At 34.2% G+C, this 18,757-nt stretch overlaps 1 protein-coding gene and 1 long non-coding RNA gene across 8 annotated transcripts in view; one reads left to right on the top strand and one right to left on the bottom strand.

Annotated features, from left to right (window-relative positions):
• LOC144365556 (uncharacterized) overlaps nucleotides 1-18,757 on the bottom strand; it is a 259,899-nt gene that overhangs the window by 214,624 nt on the left and 26,518 nt on the right. The gene's annotated exons all lie outside the window — the stretch shown is intronic.
• Nucleotides 1-18,757, top strand: part of Slc38a11 (solute carrier family 38 member 11) — a 51,612-nt gene that overhangs the window by 8,295 nt on the left and 24,560 nt on the right. For all 4 annotated transcript variants that reach the window (XM_040294399.2, XM_078017514.1, XM_021733111.3 and 1 more), the window contains 4 exons: nucleotides 1,036-1,170; nucleotides 2,305-2,370; nucleotides 3,524-3,630; nucleotides 7,647-7,726. In XM_040294399.2, coding sequence (XP_040150333.1) covers nucleotides 1,036-1,170; nucleotides 2,305-2,370; nucleotides 3,524-3,630; nucleotides 7,647-7,726 — 388 coding nt within the window. The remainder of the gene's footprint in view (nucleotides 1-1,035; nucleotides 1,171-2,304; nucleotides 2,371-3,523; nucleotides 3,631-7,646; nucleotides 7,727-18,757) is intronic.

The raw sequence follows: 18,757 nt of genomic DNA, 5'->3' as shown, positions 1-18,757 counted from the left end.
GATCTCGTGGAAAGAAGCTTTAATTATGGGTAGAAAATCAAGGTGGAAACCATACCACAGTGATTTGTATTTTCTAGTTTGTTTTCTAATACTTTTCTAAATTACTTAGAAGATAAAAAGAAATTGCCATGATGGAAATATAAGAGAGAGAGATTAAAGGGTGCCAGACCAGGGGCACGCTGGTGGTCCATGCATGTAATCCCAGCTATTAAGGAAATAGAAGCAGAAAGATAGCATGTTCTGATAGATAGGACCACCTGGGTAATTTAGCAAGATGAGAACCCACTCAAAACAAATAACAAGAAAGACTGGTGATGTAGCAACCCTGGTTTCAATCTCCAGTGACCCAAAAAAATAAAAAGAAATAAAATAAAGAGCCAGTATCACACCTTATACATGTCTTTGTACTCAATAAAGCGATAGTGTCCTTCAGTAAAAATAAAAATCAATCAATCAAGTTAAATAGAGAAAGTAAGTTTTAAATGTAATTTATATTTTTAACTTTGATTCTAAAATTGGAATTGGAATTCCTAAAATGTGGATTTTTAAAATATTCTTAACCATGATATATAAAAAATTAAGTTACTTTGTTATAAAACAAATTCTCTGAATCTCCTAAAATTTATTTTCTAAAATGTCTACAGCACGTCCATTCTCAATATTTACACATTGACTATGTATGAAACTCTTAAGTCCTTGTGTTCTGTTGCTTGAAGAGTTGTCACATTATGGTAACAGTGATTACATTGTTGGTTGGAAAAGTAAAATGGAATCCTGACACATTGATTCCAGTCTGTATCCCTCTTCTATCCAGTTCACTGTCTGGATATGTTAAGTGCATATGCAGCCCGATTAAAAAATGTCACTAAAAACATGACAGTTCATGAAAGGTAATTATATATATATATATAGTCATGATAATGCTGTACCATTAAACTTTTTTTAAAAAATTCCCTTTATCTCTGTGATAAGTCAAAAAAAACTATTTTTATCAAATGTATTTTGACATTTGTTTGTTATTTTTTTTTGCCACAGACTTTTCCCTTATTTTGTTGATAAAAGGAGGGGCTCTTTCTGGAACAGACAGCTACCAGTCTTTGGTTAACAAAACCTTTGGTTTTCCCGGGTATCTCCTCCTCTCTGTTCTACAGTTTTTATATCCATTTATAGGTAAGATGATTATGAAGATGAATACTACAATGATTTGTATTAAATAGTTACTTCTGAATAAAAACATTTTAATAGTAATTTAAGAATCATTAAAGAAAATTAGCATTTGAAATATTTTCCAAATTAAATGTTTACATCTTCACTAATTTTCTCCTTATTTTCTTGTCCTTTTGGTCAATTCTCTGAGTGTTTTTCCAAAATAAAATGACATTGATGTTCATCTAGTTAAGATTGGGCTTTTCTTATTTGGCAAAACTATAGAATGTTTTGTAATTAAAAGTGAAATGAATGAGAGACATAACAAATTTCTTCTAAGGCTCAGAATATTTTTTTCTTTGTTGTGAAACCCTAAGCATTTGTAAAATGATGTACTAGACAAACATGCAATCTAAGATTTCTATGACAATGGTGAAAATGCTACCTGGCACTTCTTTTTTTTTTCTTCTTTATTATTTTTGGTTGTAGATGGACACAATAACTTTATTTTTATTTATTTATTTTTATGTGGTGCTGAGGATCGAACCTAGGGCCTCACACATGCCAGGCAAGTGCTCTACCACTGAGCCACAAACTCAGCCCCTACCTGGCACTTCTGAAATGGTAAAATGTTAATAGAAACCAATGCCCAAATAGACTTCATTTTTTAAATCATTATCACAAAAGTTATTGTCCAAATGTCTAACTGCATATGTTTCCACAAAAGGTCAACATTGTATTTCTCCCAAATGTCTTACAATTTCAATTGAAGAAATATTTTGGTGCCTTCAACATTTAATATTATTATTCCTCACTTTAAGCAGTACATATATTCCTGAAAAAAGGTTTTGAAATTGAACTTTAATACCAAGATAAATTGCATTTTGAATTTTAAATGACTACCAGAACTCATTATTTAAAGGTGTTCTGAGGAAAATCTATTTGTAAATTGAAAATCTTTTTGTAATATAAATTGATATTCTACCATAAATCTGTTGAATAGTTAATTTAAGGTGGCTAATATTAGTAATTACAATATATATTTTAAAAGGTAGGATTATGTCAATTCTTGGAAAGTAATAACTGATTACATTGAAAATATTCAAGATGAGATGCGTGGTGGTTTATTAATGACTATTATTTTAATTATATTTTTAGCTATGATAAGTTATAACATAATAGCTGGAGATACTTTGAGCAAAGTTTTTCAAAGAATTCCTGGAGGTAAGTGAAAATAAGACTTTTGAAGAATTAAATTGCTTTATTTTATATGATTATATATAGTCAATGTGTTTCATTATAATATATAAATAAAATATTTGAAGGAGGAAGACTTGGATTACTTCAGATATCTTGCAGTTCCCTTGACCAATGTTGATCCTAATTTTTGATCTATTTTTATACATAGTTTTTATTTAGCCAATTAAAAACATTGTCATTCTTCGTATACTTAGAATAGTCTACATTTTAAATTCCTTATGTTTTATATCACAGCTCTGTGGTAACATTTTTCACATCCTATTTTTACTATATCTTTTCTAAAATAATTTCCCCATTATTTGTATCAAGCTATAATTAATACAATAAAATTAATCCTTAGGATAGATTCTGTGAGTTTTCACGAATGTTTATAGTCATATAATCACAGCTACAACAAAATACAGAACCTTTCCATCATCCTCCAAAGTTCTGCCCAACTCCCTCTAGTGAAAAGTGCCCTCATCTCCAGCCCCTGGCAACCACTGACTTGGTTTCTCTCCCTGTCTTTGGCTTTTCTTCAGAATGCCATGTAAATGACATCATACAACGTGTATCTTTTGAGACTGGCTTCTTTTTCTTGGCAGAGTGTGTTTTAGATTTGTCTAGATCTATAGTTGTATCAATAATTGGCCTCTGTAGGGGCTTTCCATTTTATGGATATACATAAAACAAGTGTGTCTTTCACCCAGGAGAGGGACATTCTCATTATTTGCAGGGTGAGATGGTTACAAAAGTTGCTACAGTATTCTCAAGCAGACCTTTACAACATACACCAGGATCCCACTTCCTGTTCAACTTTTCACCATATCATGGTTATTAAGAATAATTCAGAGACCATGAGTCTATTTGCTTTGAAGAGCAGAGAAACTGATTAGGGAATAACCAAAATAATATGAATATGAAATTTTATAAATTCATTTCAGGCCTAGGTATACCCATAAGTTATTTTGTTTTTGTGATTTATTTCTATTTTTACATATGTTTAAAACCATTTTCATTTAGGGATAATTTATATTATTTCAGTCACTTTTTTATAATTAACTGCTTGCCTATTTAGTTGTGTGACCAATGTGCTACTTGTATCTCCAAACACTAAATATTATTTGTTGTATTTTAGTTGATCCTGAGAATGTATTTATTGGTCGTCACTTCATTATTGTGCTTTCCACGGTAACCTTTACTCTGCCTTTGTCCTTGTACCGAGATATAGCAAAGCTTGGAAAGGTAAGCTTTACATATTAAATTGATGTAGAAATGAACCTTGTTACCAGCATTAATTTTGTTGATCTAGCATCTAGTTGGCAAAGTTCTTAAGTACAGTACTCTTTTTAGTTTCTTATAATGTTTTTGTGATTATGCTAGAATAAACCATGGTTGCATCATTAGCTTGTTTGAGGAAACCAATGGCTAAGTAGTTGATGAATGTGAACTAAATATATTCTTCCTGTTTCTTTTTCAAAATAGATACCCTAAGTGGTATCAGACAACAGGTATTAAATTTAGAAATAATAAAGAACTATATTTTAAGCAAGTTTCAATTATTGAAAAAGTGTTCCATGTTTAAACAATTCAAAACTAAACTAAGCATCACAAAGAAATGAGAAATGGTTGAAGAGGTAATTATATTTAACCTGATTTGAACATTATGCAATATATAGATACATTGAAAATTGTGTTGTACCCCATTAATACATACAACTTTTATGTTTCCATGTATTAGCTAAAATTTTAAAAATAAAATAAATTAACCTAGTAGTAAGGATGAATCATTCAATGGCACAAAATATTTTTATTTGTAGATTATAATGTCTTTTCTGCCTTTTTCCATTCAGTAAATTTAAATGTCAATGTGTTGATTCATCACTTGTTGAGAATTTGGCCAATGTTTTATTCTTATTGCTAAAGATAAATACTGAACTCTTTCTAGGGAAACCAAGCACATAATTTTTCTACTCATCACATAAGCTCATTTGCATAAACTAAACTTTCTGACTGTATTTTATACCCTTGCTCTCAAGGAATATTTATATTTTTCCCAAAATATCATTGGTGCTGTCTCCATGATTCCATGCATTCTGATGAAGAATATTTTAAAGGACTATTTATATGATAATTTTATATTCTATTTCAACAATTGATTGAATTATACTTTTCAAAGTAAAATTTTACTTTTCATACCCAGTGATGAATTCTCTCCTTATACTTAAAAGTGAGGGTAGAGACAGTATTCAAGAGTATTCTGGAGCTGCAAGGGAATGATATTGGCCAAATTATGTTGTTATATTGGTTACATTGTGCGGATGTACAAATATTTAACAAAGAATCCCACCATTGTATACAACTATAATGCACCAATAAGAGAAAAAAAAGGTATTCTTTCCACCATATCTTCTATCCTTAACAGTCATTCAGAAATAAATAAATAAAAGTACCAAAATTGGATTTATGTGTGTGTGTGTATGTGTGTGTGTGTGTGAATTTTCAAAGTCCTCATGAAAATAAAGCTACTGATATTTATTCTACTATTAATATTTGAACATTTCCCTCCTTTTTAAAATTTTAATATTTTATTTATCCCAATATATCCAAAATATTATTTCAATATATGAGCTATATATTATTTTTTTATTTGTTCAAATTAGTTAGACATGACAGTAGAATGCATTTTGACACATCATACATAAATGGAATATTCTTCTGGTTGTACGTGGTGTAGAGTTATACCGGTGATGTAAACATATATGCACATAGGACAATAATGTCCAATACATTCTACTATCCTTCCTATTCCCATGCCCCCTCCCTTCCCTTTACTCTTCTCTGTCTAATCCAAAGTACCTCTATTCTTCCCTACCCTTTCCCCTTGTTTTATATTAACATCCACATATCAAAGAAAACATTTGGCTTTTTGATCTTTGGGACTGGCTTATGTCACTTAGCATGACATTCTCCAGTTCCATCTATTTACCCATAAATGGCACAATTTCATTCTTCTTTAAGGCTGATATAATAATTCATTTTGTATATATACCACATTTTCCTTGCCCATTCATCTGTTGAAGGACACCTAGATTTGTTTCATAGTTCAGCTATTGTGAGTTGAGCTGCTATAAACATTGACATGGCTATGTCACTGTGCTATGCTGATTTTAAGTCCTTTGAGTATAAATCAAAGAGTGGAATCGCTGGGTCAAATTGTGATTTCATTTCAAGTTTTCTGAGGAATCTTTATACTGCCTTCCATAATGGTTGCACCAATTTGCAGTCCCACCAGCAATGTGTGAGTATACCTTTCCCCCCAACATCCTTGCCAACATTTATTGTTGCTTGCTTGTATTCTTGATATTTGCCATTCTGCCTGGAGTGAGATGAAATCTTAGAGTAGTTTTGATTTGCGTTTCTGTAATTGCTAGAGATATTGAACAATTTTTCATATGTTTACTGATCAATTGCATTTCTTCTTTTGTGAAGTGTTTGTTCAGTTCTTTAGCCCATTTATTGATTGGGTTATTATTTTTGGGGGGGTGTTAAGTTTTTTGAGTTTTTTATATATCCTGGAGATTAATGCTCGATCTGAGGTGCAGGTGGTAAAGATTTTCTCCCATTCTGCAGGCTCTTTCTTCACAATCTTGATTGTTTCTTTTGCTGAAAAGAAGCTTCTTAGTTTGAATCCATCCCATTTATTGATTCTTGATTTTACTTCTTGCTCTTTAGGAGTCTTGTTAAGGAAGTCAGTTCCTAAGCTGACACGATGAAGATTTGAGCCTATTTTTTCTTCTATTAGGCATAGGGTCTCTGTTCTAGTGCCTAAGTCTTTGATCTACTTTGAGTTAAGTTTTGTTCAGGGTGAAAGATAGGGATTTAATATCATTTTGTTACAGGTGGATTTCCAGTTTTCCCAACATTATTTCTTGGATAGGCTATCTTTTCTCCAATGATGTTTATTGTCCCTTCATTTTGAGGATTTCTGCTTGATTTCTTTTAGAATCTCTTTATTGCAGTGATCTTTCATCTCCTAATATTAACTCTGATTTCACTCCTTATATCATCCTTTACATTGCAGATCAGTTTAGCTATGTACATTCTAAACACCTCTGACATTTCTTCTACTGCAGTGTCAATGGATTCTATTATTGGAGCATCTTGGTTTGTGTAGGGCAATTTGTTCTCTTGTTTTTTCATGTTGTTTGTGTGTCTATCCATCTAGCAGTGTGGATTTGAGGCAATACAGTTACTATCCTGTAAACCCATAGGGTCCCTGAAGGTCTCCAGTACCTGTCCTTTAAGGGAAAGACAAATAATAACAACACCCAATGCAAACAATATACAGCCTTAAGACAAATAGCTCCTATTAAGACATCTACAGTTTTGTTGCAATAAACAGATATACATACAGAGCAGTTGATATATTTTTTAATTTTTTTTATTGGTTGTTCAAAATATTACAAAGCTCTTGACATATCATATTTCACACATTAGATTCAAGTGGGTTATGAACTCCCATTTTTACCCCGTATACAGATTGCAGTATCACATGGGTTACACATCCTCGTTTTTACATATTGCCATACTAGTGACTGTTGTATTCTGCTACCTTTCCTATCCTCTACTGTCCCCCCTCCCCTCCCCTCCCCTCCCATCTTCTCTCTCTACCCCATCTACTGTAATTCATTTCTCTCCCTTGTTTTGTTTTGTTTTTCCTTTCCTCTCACATCCTCTTATATGTAATTTTGTATAACAATGAGGGTCTCCTTCCATTTCCATGCAATTTCCCTTCTCTCTCCCTTTCCCTCCCACCTCTCGTTCCTGTTTAATGTGAATCTTTTTCTCATGCTCTTCCTCTGGGCTCTGTTCTTAGCAGTTGATATTTTAATCAGTTAAAATAGTGACAAAAACGAAGGAGCAGAACAGACTAAGAACGAGAAGGAAAAAAAGTACAATTTTATATTTTATGCAGAAAGTCACTGAAAATGTTTAAAGCCATGTTGCAAAATTATAACAATAGTCATATTTGGTACTTGAATATCTATTTGGAGGTGAGGGACCAAACTGTGATTTGATAAGAAGTTACATGCCTGAGGTTAACAACACTAGCATATAAGAATATACATGACTAAAGAATTAGACTTAAAAAAAAAGAAACTGCATTAGTTTACCCAAGTAAAAAGGAAAAAGATGCAATATTTTAAAAATAAATAATCTGTATGCTACACTAACAAGCTTTACATTTTTCTTTGCAGATCTCCTTTATTTCTACAATTTTAACAGTTGTAATTCTTGGAATTGTAATGACAAGGGCAATTTCACTGGGTCCACACATGTAAGTCTTGTTACATTTGTTAGTCTTTGATTTATAGCCTTTACATAGATGTTTAAATGATATATTATCAATGCAGAAATATAATCAGAAACATGAAGAAAATATAGAAATAAACTTAAACAGAAACACCATTTATCTTTAGTGTTTGAAAAACTAACAGAAAATAAGTATAGACAAGTAAACATGCATTATTCAGTTGAACCCTACAAGGCTGAAGGGGTTAAAACAAATTTACTGAAGATTTTAGTGACCAGTCGTAAGAATTTGAATAAGAAAGGGATTTTGAATGATGGAAAACAGGAACAAAGTATACATGGATTTATTTTTAACAAAGTTTTGGCAGTCTAAGCCAAAATGAGAATAAAGAATATAGTGTTTTACCCTATTAAGTTAAATGTAGTCATTTTCAAGACTGCCTTTTATTCTCTTCTAAGGTTATGTTCTTTAATTATTTTGTGTTAAAATGCTCCATCAGTGAGGCATGGCAGCATACACCTGTAATTCCAGTGACTTGGATGGCTGAAGCAGGAGGTGTACAAGTTTGAGGCCAGCTTCAGCAACTTAGCAAGGCTCTAAGTAACTTAGTGAGACTGTCTCAAAATAAAAAGGGATGAGGGTGTTGCTCAGAGGTTAAGCACCCCTGGGTTCAATCCCTAGTACTAGAAAATAAAAATAAAAATAAAATAAAATAAAAATAAATGCTCCATCATTTGTTAACTAATGGTGATAGTTGGCAGTGGTATTTGTTTTAAATGTTATTATTTGGTCAAGTAAAATATTGGCACACTGCTATTAGTTCCCCAAATGTTAAAAATGTTATTCATCCATGAAATTCAAGTGTGTGACTGCTAACCTAAGCTACAGTTTTTATGCTTTACTTATAGAACAGGTTCACTAGGTAAGGGCCACGTAACTTAACATTTGTAGTCCCAAGAATTTGCTGGAATGAAACCAACTAAAATAGTCTTTAAACAGAGTTGGATTTCTACAATGCATAATAAATGTTTATTGAATTAATAAATAATACATTAGGGAGTTTTCATGATACCTTAAATATTCTGTCTGCACCAAACCAGGCAAAGTAAAACAAATTTAAGACATAATGTCTGAAGCAGTGCAAGGGGCACTGAGTCTTCAATGAGTGGTATCTATTACAAAAAATGAAAAGAATACCTGCTGACTAGCTCTAATTGATAATGCAGGCCACAAGGTAATTGGACTGATTGTTGCTCTGCAAAATTACTTCATTTCAACTGTATGTATTTATGAAAAAATTCTTAGTATACCAGAAAAATGCAAAAACAACAACAACAACAATAAACCTCAAGTTTATTTGGAAGAAAGTATTAAATATATAGTCCAATTATATTTAATATGGCCTTTGCTTTACAAAATAAAATGCCTATCTTTTAGAAAACTTAAAGAAAGTATAACTCTCATTCATGTTGATGTTAATTTTCTCTTCAAATTACTTAATCCTGATTCATAGTCGTGTTAGTTAGGTCAGACCATCACAAAACACCATAGAATGAGTTCCCTAAACAGAGGGCAGAAGTCAGAGATCAGATCCAGTGAGTTTGGAATCTGGTGAGGGTCTTCCTCCTCTTCTCTGTTCTCACATGGCAGAGAGAAAGAACAAGTTCACTGTGGCCTCTGCTAATGGGGGGGTTAATGCCATCATGAAGGCCAGCTCTCATAGCCACATCTAACCCTGACTGCCTCCAAAGTCCTCTTTTCCAAATGCCATCACACTCAGAGTCAGAGCTTTGACATGAATTTGGAGGGGATTCAAGTCAGTCCCTAACAGTAGAGATTGTGAAATGCCATTGAGTGTCTGTTGTCTCCAGTTACTGTAACATTCTCGGAGAGAAAAAGAGTAGAAAGGCATAAATCAGTACCTGATGCAAGCTGTTCACAGTCAATTATGGAGAAGGGATTTATTTTACAAACAAGCAAAGAAGAAAAATAAATAAAAGTAATACGTGATAAGTACCAAGTAGAACCATGAAAGGGGCAGAGGAAACACCGAGAGAGAGAGAGAGAGAGAGAGAGAGAGAGAGAGAGTTAGTTTAAGAGAGATTAGGGGAGATTCCGGGAGGAAGAAAATATGATCTGGGAATTTTGAAAGATAAAATGGAATTTTTCTAGATAGATAAGGGGGTAAAAGACATTACAGGTCCAATAAAGGCATCTATAAGAGCTATAAGAGTTCAAAAGCATATATTCAATTCTACTGATATTTATTTAGTATCTATTATATTGGTTCTGTATTCAACTCTGCTTTTCAAATTCTAAATTTATGGCAACAAAAAGCATTCAACAGAATATAATAAATAATAATTTGGCTAAAATTTTAATTATATGAAACCAAATCATTGTAATTGAAACATTTTATTGTGAAAAATTATTCTAAGGAACAAATCATATTACAACAAGAAGACATATATTTAGATTTTTTTTTCTTCTGCTACTGGGAATTGAAACCAGGGGCTCACACATGTTAGGTGAGCACTCTTACCACTGAGGCCTAGCCTTATATTTGGTATACATAATACTTTGAGGCAAAATTAAAGGGGGGGGAAGTAGCTAAATTAGGGCGTAAAGAAATTAATCCTTAATTGTGCCCCAGAAGCAGAGTGTAAATCAGTGATTTCCACCTCTGGCTTCATATTAGAATTCCCTGAATAGCTTTAAAATCTGTCGTTTCCAGGTCCCACCTGCAGAGGTTCTGACAGAACTAACCTAGGAGACAGGCAATTGAATTCATTACTTAACAGTTGAAGATTCTGTGAACAAGGATCTAGGCTTACAGGGATTAAAAGCTCTTGGTTTAAAGAGATTAAAATCATGAGTATATCAACTGACACATCGTTTCTAAAATTAAACCAGAGATTTTGTGTTATCTTAGTTGCTGTTGTGTGATTATTTTTTACAATTCATTCACCACTATCTCTCAGTATTTCCATATATAAATGAAATGTGAGATACTATCATGAACACTAAGTAAAATATCTCTGCTCTCAAGGGCTCACATTTAATGAAGATGATAAAGCTATATACAATGACTATCAGATGAATAGTGTCGCTTGATACAGAGAAAAGAGGAAGGAGAGTCCACATCCTGGTGGTGTCAAATAAATTGATTTTGTGGACTAAGAGCTATTTAAATTCAGCAGTATAAACAAAATCTGGACAGTATCTTCCTCTAGCAGTGATATCATATTTAATCTGAACCTTTGAAATTTTCTAATAACAGGGGCTATTTACTTAACTCTCTCAATGTTTAGATGTTAAAGGAGTGTGTTTTTAAATATTGTGCCACCTTTTATTTCTGTTTGAATACTACTGCAAACAACTTCTGTTTGTCCCTATTTAAGATCAGGCTAATTAAATCCCATGTTCAGGGGTTGGCTAGTCAAGCAAGATTCTTTCTGAAAATATGGCAGCCATGAATGCTTATAATCCATAAAACATGAGAAATTCAATCCACCATGTGTGATTTCTTCATTTTTGGTTCAGATGAATGATCAGAAAAGCTGTAGATTTTTCATAGGGCCTTTAAAGTGGTATTTGAAAAAGATCTTTAAACCCGCTATCAGAAAAGAGGAAGGTCTGTAATGGCCACTGGTATTGACCTTGTTACTATGGAAACATCTTTTTAGTGGTTGTGTTTTAAAAATAAAACACAATTCAATTTCCTTTTCCATAACTCATAGGGCTATAAGTCCTGCTTCTTGATATGATTTCAAATATCTCACAGTCCAATGACTTCCAGTACTTTTTGGAAATTATGTTCAATTTTATTGTGTTTTCTAACCTTTTGCTTTCTAAAAACTGAGGTGGCAAGGAAATTTAATTGCTTTCCAGAAAGTGTGTGAGTATAAAAATGCAGTAATACATTTCTCCTATTTTTTTTCTACTTTTTTTTCTTAGCTAGAGTAAGAGGCATTAGATTGCAAAATCCTTCATTTATTTTCTCATTAATATTCAATTCTTACATTCAGAATGGGAACAATAATATGCAGTTCCAAACTTAAAACGATTTTTCCTTCCTATGACATCTCTTTTAAAAGCATCTTAATTGGGCTGTGGCTGTGGCTCAGTGGTAGAGCACTTACCTGGCGTGTGTGAGGCCTTGGGTTCAATCCTCAGCACCACATATAAATAAATAAAATAAATGTATTGTGTCCATCTACAACTAAAAAAAGTTAGAAAAAAGCATTTCAATCAATAATGTGGAATTCTAAACATAATTGCGTGTGTCTGAACTTTTAACAAGCATTTATATATATGCAGTGTACCTTTCCAGAGAATCTCAGTACATATTAATTTCCTTACCCTTTATCTACTCTAACCCAGAAATTCTACCATTTAATGCTACATATAAAGCACTAGAGGGGTTTAAAGAAAGGATCATTTAAAATATGAGTAAAGGCAGAGAAAGAGTACAAAATAGAAGAAAGAAATAATTCATTCTGCCAAATACTGGCCATTGAAAATTTTGATGATATATAAATTATTCCCCTTTTTGTTGTGCAAATGACAACCACAGGATTATGAACTGGTTGACACAGAGGAGAATTTATTGACTCAACTGTAAAGTTCAAGATTATTTTTTATAATTAATATAATTAATTTATGATTGGATGTAGGGTCTCAAATAATGAAATCAGGTATAGTTTTTTGTTTTCTGATTTGGGGCTATTGTTGTTGTTGTCTCTTTTCTCTGCTTCCTGTTCTTGCTCTTGTATCTGAAAGATTTTCCTCACTGTGTTACAATGGCCACAGCCGTCTTAACCTATATCCATTGAAGTCCAAATCCATAGAAAGGGAAAGAGCTTTCTCTTTTAGGGTTCCTTCAGCCTCACTTCCCAGAATTAGTGGTGGTTGGCTCTAATGAGGATTCTAATGAGGACCCAGGATGGTCTCAGACCTCATCATCACAGTTTGTGTCGAGTTGCTTGTGTTTGGACTATACATGCCCATTCTTGGAGTTAAGAATATAGTCAACCCTTCCAAAGAGTAGAAAAAACAAAAGGTGATCCCAAAAGAAGTCAAGTCAGTGATGCTAGAAGAGTGGCCATTATGTGGTGCAAACCACAGAGATCCTCTTCAGAGGATAGGAGTTTCAGTTAAATGGTAAAGGAGGAAGCAAATGAGAGAGAATTAAGAATTAAGACAATAATAGAAAAATTAATTTGGCAAATCTTCCCCTTCTCTCTTTCCTTCTTCCTTCCCCTTCTCCACTTCCTCTTATCTCTCTTCTTCTTTCTTCTTTGATGAAAAGCATCAATGAATAAAAGTAGTATGGTAAAACTGTCTTGAGTCAGAGCTCTAAACGTACTTTTTAAAAAGTGTGTTTAATATATATATATACATATATATATATTTTTTTTTTAACCATGGGAGATAGTGAGCATGTTATAGATCAAGTAAAAAGATGAAGCCACAAATCCTCCATGAAATCTTGAATGATTGAAATTTAGAATATTGGAAAGGAGCTAGTACATTTCTTGAAATGGTAGAATAAGGATATGGAGAATAAAACATGGATACCTTCTGAAGACCATAGTAGGAGACTTGAGTGTCTGTACCCAGTAGCCTCAATTATCTCAACAGTGAGATTATTACCTGAGAGTATGATGAATGGGAATAGGTTCAGGACTTGAATATTCTAGATGATTACATTTGGAGCCACACACAGGAATAAAATGATGATACTTCTGTTAAATTGTCTTTATTATATTTTATGCATTTCCCTTTGTATTTTATTTTTCTCCACATACCACAAGTGCCCCGATAACAGAAATCACATTTGCTTTTTCACACTGTATATCTATTACTCAGCAGAGTGCCTAACATGAAATTAGAATTCAGCAAAGAATTGTTGAATTATCAGTTGAATATTTGAATGAATCCATATGCTTTCTGGATTTAGTCACTGTAACTCGGGGATTGACTGACCAAAATTTCAAAGTAATGAGATAATAAAAGTTGTCTTGAGACGATAAAAAAAAAAAAATTCATGTCAAACAAAATTCTCCTAAGTCTAGTTCCAATGCTTTGCAAAATTTGCTAACTCATTTGCTAAAACATCATTTGACTTTAGGTTCTGCCTCACTGCTAGAGCTAGCGGTGTGTTTCACTTGACAAATTGCCCATGTGAAACATCACCCAGAACTATTGTTTGATTTGAGACTATATGAACATAGGAACAACGTCTGCAATATGGTATGTGCTTAGGGAGGATTCATCCAGTCATTCTAAATATCAGAAGAGCAAGAGGAACAGCCTCAGTAGCTCAATGTCAAGTCCTCCTTTACTCATGATCAGGTATTTTTATAAATGGCTGTCTTAGTCATGTTTACAGCTCTCTGTTTATTCCAGTCAGAAATCTAACTGGTCTCTGGTACAGATTCACAAACAAAGAGCAAAAAATGAATAGCCTTTTCTTTGAGCCAGTAAGAATTTATTAAATGGCCAACTGACACCTGTCTCTCTTGTAAATATTTGGACTACAAAGATGAAGAAAGCACAGTCCCTGACATCACATCCTTATGTTTTATAGAATAAACATATAAAGTAATGGTTAGTTCTATATAGAATAAACATATAAAGACGATCTCAATATATTATTATTCGGTGCCATGGAAGCAGAGGAAGGGCTCTTAATTCAACCTGTGTAGGCAGGTAATATATCAGGATAAGACAATATGTGATTTGGTGCTTGAAAAAAACACAAAGGCATTGGTTGTGTCAAAAGGGGATGAGGGTGGGATGGAAGCTACTGTTAGCACAAATGTGTGAGATCTAGAGATGTACTATGTACAATGGCAGAAGTTCAAGGTTCCAATGTTAGGAGGAATTTGGACAGCAGGCACACACTGCCATTGGTTGGGGGAGCTAGCCTGTAAAAATAAGTTTATGCTACTCCTTTCTAAACAATGTGTCTATTTCTGTCATCTTAGGACTTCCTTTTTCCTCCTTCTTGTGTTAAGTACCCTGTATCTAGAATGCCTTGATAATTTTGTCAAGAATTCTATATGCTCTTATATTGCTTTTCAAATATGTTATATGATTTTAACAATGACTAATCTCCATATTGTCACTTTCGAAAAATTGCTGAAAATTTGTGCTGTCCTTGCCCACTGTTTCACTCTGTTTTGCTGCTATGGAAATGTCACTGAGTAATTTATTAAAAAACAGAAATGTATTTCTCACAGTTTTAGAGGCTAAGTACAAAATCAAGGCCCCAGCATTCAGTGGCTTTTAGGGTTGCTCTCTCTGCTTCCAAGATGGTGTCTTGAACTCTGCTTATTCTAGAGGGAAATAAGTTCTATGTCCTCACCTGGTGGAAGGGAAGGAACAACAAAAATGGCTGAACTTACTCCTTCAAGTTCTTTTACAAAGTGAGGGTTCCTTGCAGCCTACTTACCACTTAAAGGCCCCACACCTCAATATGATGTACTGGGGATTAAGTTTCAACAAGTATTTTATTTTACCTATTTTATTTGTTCATTTATCTGTTTAACACTACTGGGAATTAAACCCAGGGCCTCATGCGTACTAGGCAAGCATGCTACTACATTAATTTTAAAGCCCACAACATTAATTTTAAAGGGGACATAATTACTCAAACCATAGCTCCCACCAGCCACTACAACCCTATCACCACCCCTTATATAGCTTCTATATTTAAGAAGTACCTAGAATTTGGTGATTCTGGGCACAAAGTTTGGGTAGAATATAAAAGGAAAGGAACCTATAGTTAAGCAGAGACCAACATGAAGGAAAAACTTTATGTGTAGTGGTAAGAAACTGGGATTTGTTCTTTAGTTGAATGGGCATTGACAGTTCTTAAGCAGAAGAATGGCCAGTTAAGTCTCCATTTTAATTGGACTTCTCTTGCAACAGAGGTGAAAACAGATAGGAATGTAAAAACCTAGGAGGCTATCCATAGCAAGTGTCCAGGCAAAAGACAATTGGAACATTATAAAGGCAAAGCAGATAAAAATGAAGTGGAGAAAATATTCAATTAATTTCAAGCTGATGAAATTAGTAAGACTTAATGACAGAGAGGGTCATGGGAGCAGGAGTTACCTAGGGGCAATCCGTCACACCAAGACTTCTGGCTTAGACAAGTAGATCAGTAGATGGTCCAGAACTTGCCACCAATTTGAGAAAATGGAAGAGTCTGTTCAATCAATTAGTATTTATTAAATAAATGGCTGCAGGTCAGTCACTCTTCTAGGTTTGGGGGCTGAAAAGGAAACATTCCCCTGCCCTTTCTGTGGTTCTCTTATAGCTTATCGATGATAAAGCAGAACAAATAAGCACATGAAATATAACTTCAAAGGCTGGGGTTGTGGCTCAGCAGTAGAGAGCTTGACATGAGGCCCTGGGTTCAATCCTCAGCACCACATAAAAATAAATAAAATAAAGGTATTGTGTCCAACTACAACTAAAAAATTAAAAGAGAGAGAGAGAGAGAGAGAGAGAGAGAGAGAGAGAGAGAGATGCAGTCTCAGTACTTTGCCTAGGTAGGCCCTGAATTCTTGAGCTCAAACCATCCTCCTGCTCAGCCTCCCAAGTAAGCTGGGACCATAGGCATGCCCACCATATCCAGGTCTCAATAGACAGGGCTATAAGCAGGGTGCTGTGGAAATGTAGAGGACAGGACCCTCTTTTAGTTTCCTTACCAGGATAGAGAAGAAGCAGATTTGGGGAAAATATAGTAAGTTTTTGATATTTTGATATCTATATATCGTGTAACTTTTGTGGGGGGAGATGGGGAAAGAAGAAGTCATCCAGAGTTTTAGAAATGCAACTTTTAGAGTATCTGGAGAGTCTCGTGGGGGCAAGACTGTACAGGGACAGCGTATAAGGTGAAGCAGTTAAAACATGAGTAGAACCCCAATGAAAATAATTATCAGTAGCTCACATCTAAAATTATGTTAATTTTTAATATAAATTCACATCATATTTTAATTGTTTTGTGGAAAGACACAATAGAAAACCAAAACAACATCCAAAATTCTTACAAATTTTTATCATATGAAATAAGTGAATCCTGTCCTCTCCTGTGCACACTCTGCTGTTCATTCTGAACAACATTAAACAGGTAAGGCAATTTTTAAAGGATTGACACAGGAATTGGAACATATTCATATTTTAAAAACCAAAATTATTTTATGGCAAAAAGCCAGCTTGAAGATTGAGGTACATTTTAAATCAAAACCAACTTTTAAACTTTATTTTTGAAAAATGTATCAGTTTTGATGTTAAAGTTCCCCAAGAAGAATTTTCCCGGTCAGGTTTTTACGTTCCTGTAAACCACAACTGTCTAAAGAACAGAATACAAACCATCCAGGTAAGGAAGTGGCAGAGAGCTATCAGCTAATGCCAGAGCTGCAGGAAGTGCTCAGATCTGCCTGTCATGAACAGCCTGTGGTCTGACAGGAAACAAGAGCCTCGTGTGCCACCCAGAGCACTTAACTCTCAGATGTGTGATTGAGGAGGTTAACATATAAAACTGACAATGAAAATGGAGGCTCTGCCAGGATTGTATAGTTTGGAGGTTGCTTCTGTTTAGCCAGAAAGAGTGTGGGCATATGCCAGAGAGAGGCATAAGGTTGTTTGATCATCCTGATGTGGAGGTCTCCTGTACTAAGGCTCCAGAGCAATCACTCTAAAGCTTGTTTTCCTGAGTGGGTGAAGACTGGAGGTATACCTAGGACTTGCTTCCTACAGCCTGGCCTTATTGCTCCTCAGCTGGTGTGGAGATAAGGAGGAGTCTGTCTTTCAAAACAGGATGAGAGCCTGAATCCTGGAATGCAAACTTGGACAATTTCGCAAAACAAATTCAACTTCCCAAACTTCTCCACCTTCATCACCCTGCCATATGCACACACCAAGGGTTTTTTAAAGTAAAAGGGGCTGGCTGAGGTGTAACTCAAAGCTAAAACTCCTTTGTCCTAGCACAAGAGAGCCCTGACTTTAATCCCCAGCGCCAAACAACAACAGAAGACAAGGACAAAAACCCAAGAATGTGACTTAGCATATGCTTAGATTTTGGAGGATAAGGGAAGCAATCTTTTAATGGTATTTGCCATACTAAGGCTGCAAACTGCTATAAGCCAGTCCCCAAATTATCTTTCCTCTTTTTAGGTATACATATTATACATATCATAATACATCAAGACATAGGACAGCTTTTAAAGTTAAACAGTTTTATTTTTCTTTCTTTTTTTTTTCAGTTTTTTTCCTACAATGAGCACTTTGCTCTGAGTTATTTTTGACCCATTTTGCTAGGTGTCCAATTTAGCTTTTAAATTTGATCATTTTTGTTACTCCTCTTTCAAATGTTCAAACATATGGATACCTATTAATTAATTAATTAATTTATTTATTTATTTAGTCATTTATTTATTTATTTATTGGAGAGCTTCCTCCAAAAGCTTTCATTCTGTTGTACTGATCTCTCCAGAGAGACTGGAGTCTCAGTTTTCTTCCCATTGTCATCCTAGGAGTTCCTTTATCTCTTACCTCCATCCACTGACCTCTATCCAGGACCTTCCATTTTTCTTATTTTTACCTTTTGGTAAAAATGATGTTTCTGAGTTTATACTCAAAGGGTTGTGTGCTGCAAGCCAGCTCTTTCTCATCACGAGCTTCCTCTACTTGGCTGTAATGCCTTCCATTCTCAACGGCTGCCACAACAATATTTCCACAAAATATAGTTATTTTTAATTTTTTGCCTAATGTCTTAATGAAGTAGGGTAACTGCAGCTATAAACTAACAAGTAGAGAAAGGAAGTAGATGATCCAGTAGTTAGATAATTTTGTTCTTTATATTTTTCATTGACATACAAAAATTAAGAGGAGGTGGGTGCTGGTTCTTCAAACACTGTGGAAGTCCCATTAGCCAAGAGGAAGTGGCTTGCCACAATGGGAGGAGATGCAGTAATCATGGTTTGTCACCTTTTTGTCAGCACTTTTGTCATCAGAAGCAACAATCAGAAATCTGAGCAT

The sequence above is a fragment of the Ictidomys tridecemlineatus genome, chromosome 7 (genome assembly GCF_052094955.1).
Source record: "Ictidomys tridecemlineatus isolate mIctTri1 chromosome 7, mIctTri1.hap1, whole genome shotgun sequence".
NCBI classification, from domain to species: domain Eukaryota; kingdom Metazoa; phylum Chordata; class Mammalia; order Rodentia; family Sciuridae; genus Ictidomys; species Ictidomys tridecemlineatus.
The sequence above is the reverse complement of the archived record's forward strand: the minus strand, read 5'-3'. Positions and strand labels throughout refer to the sequence as shown.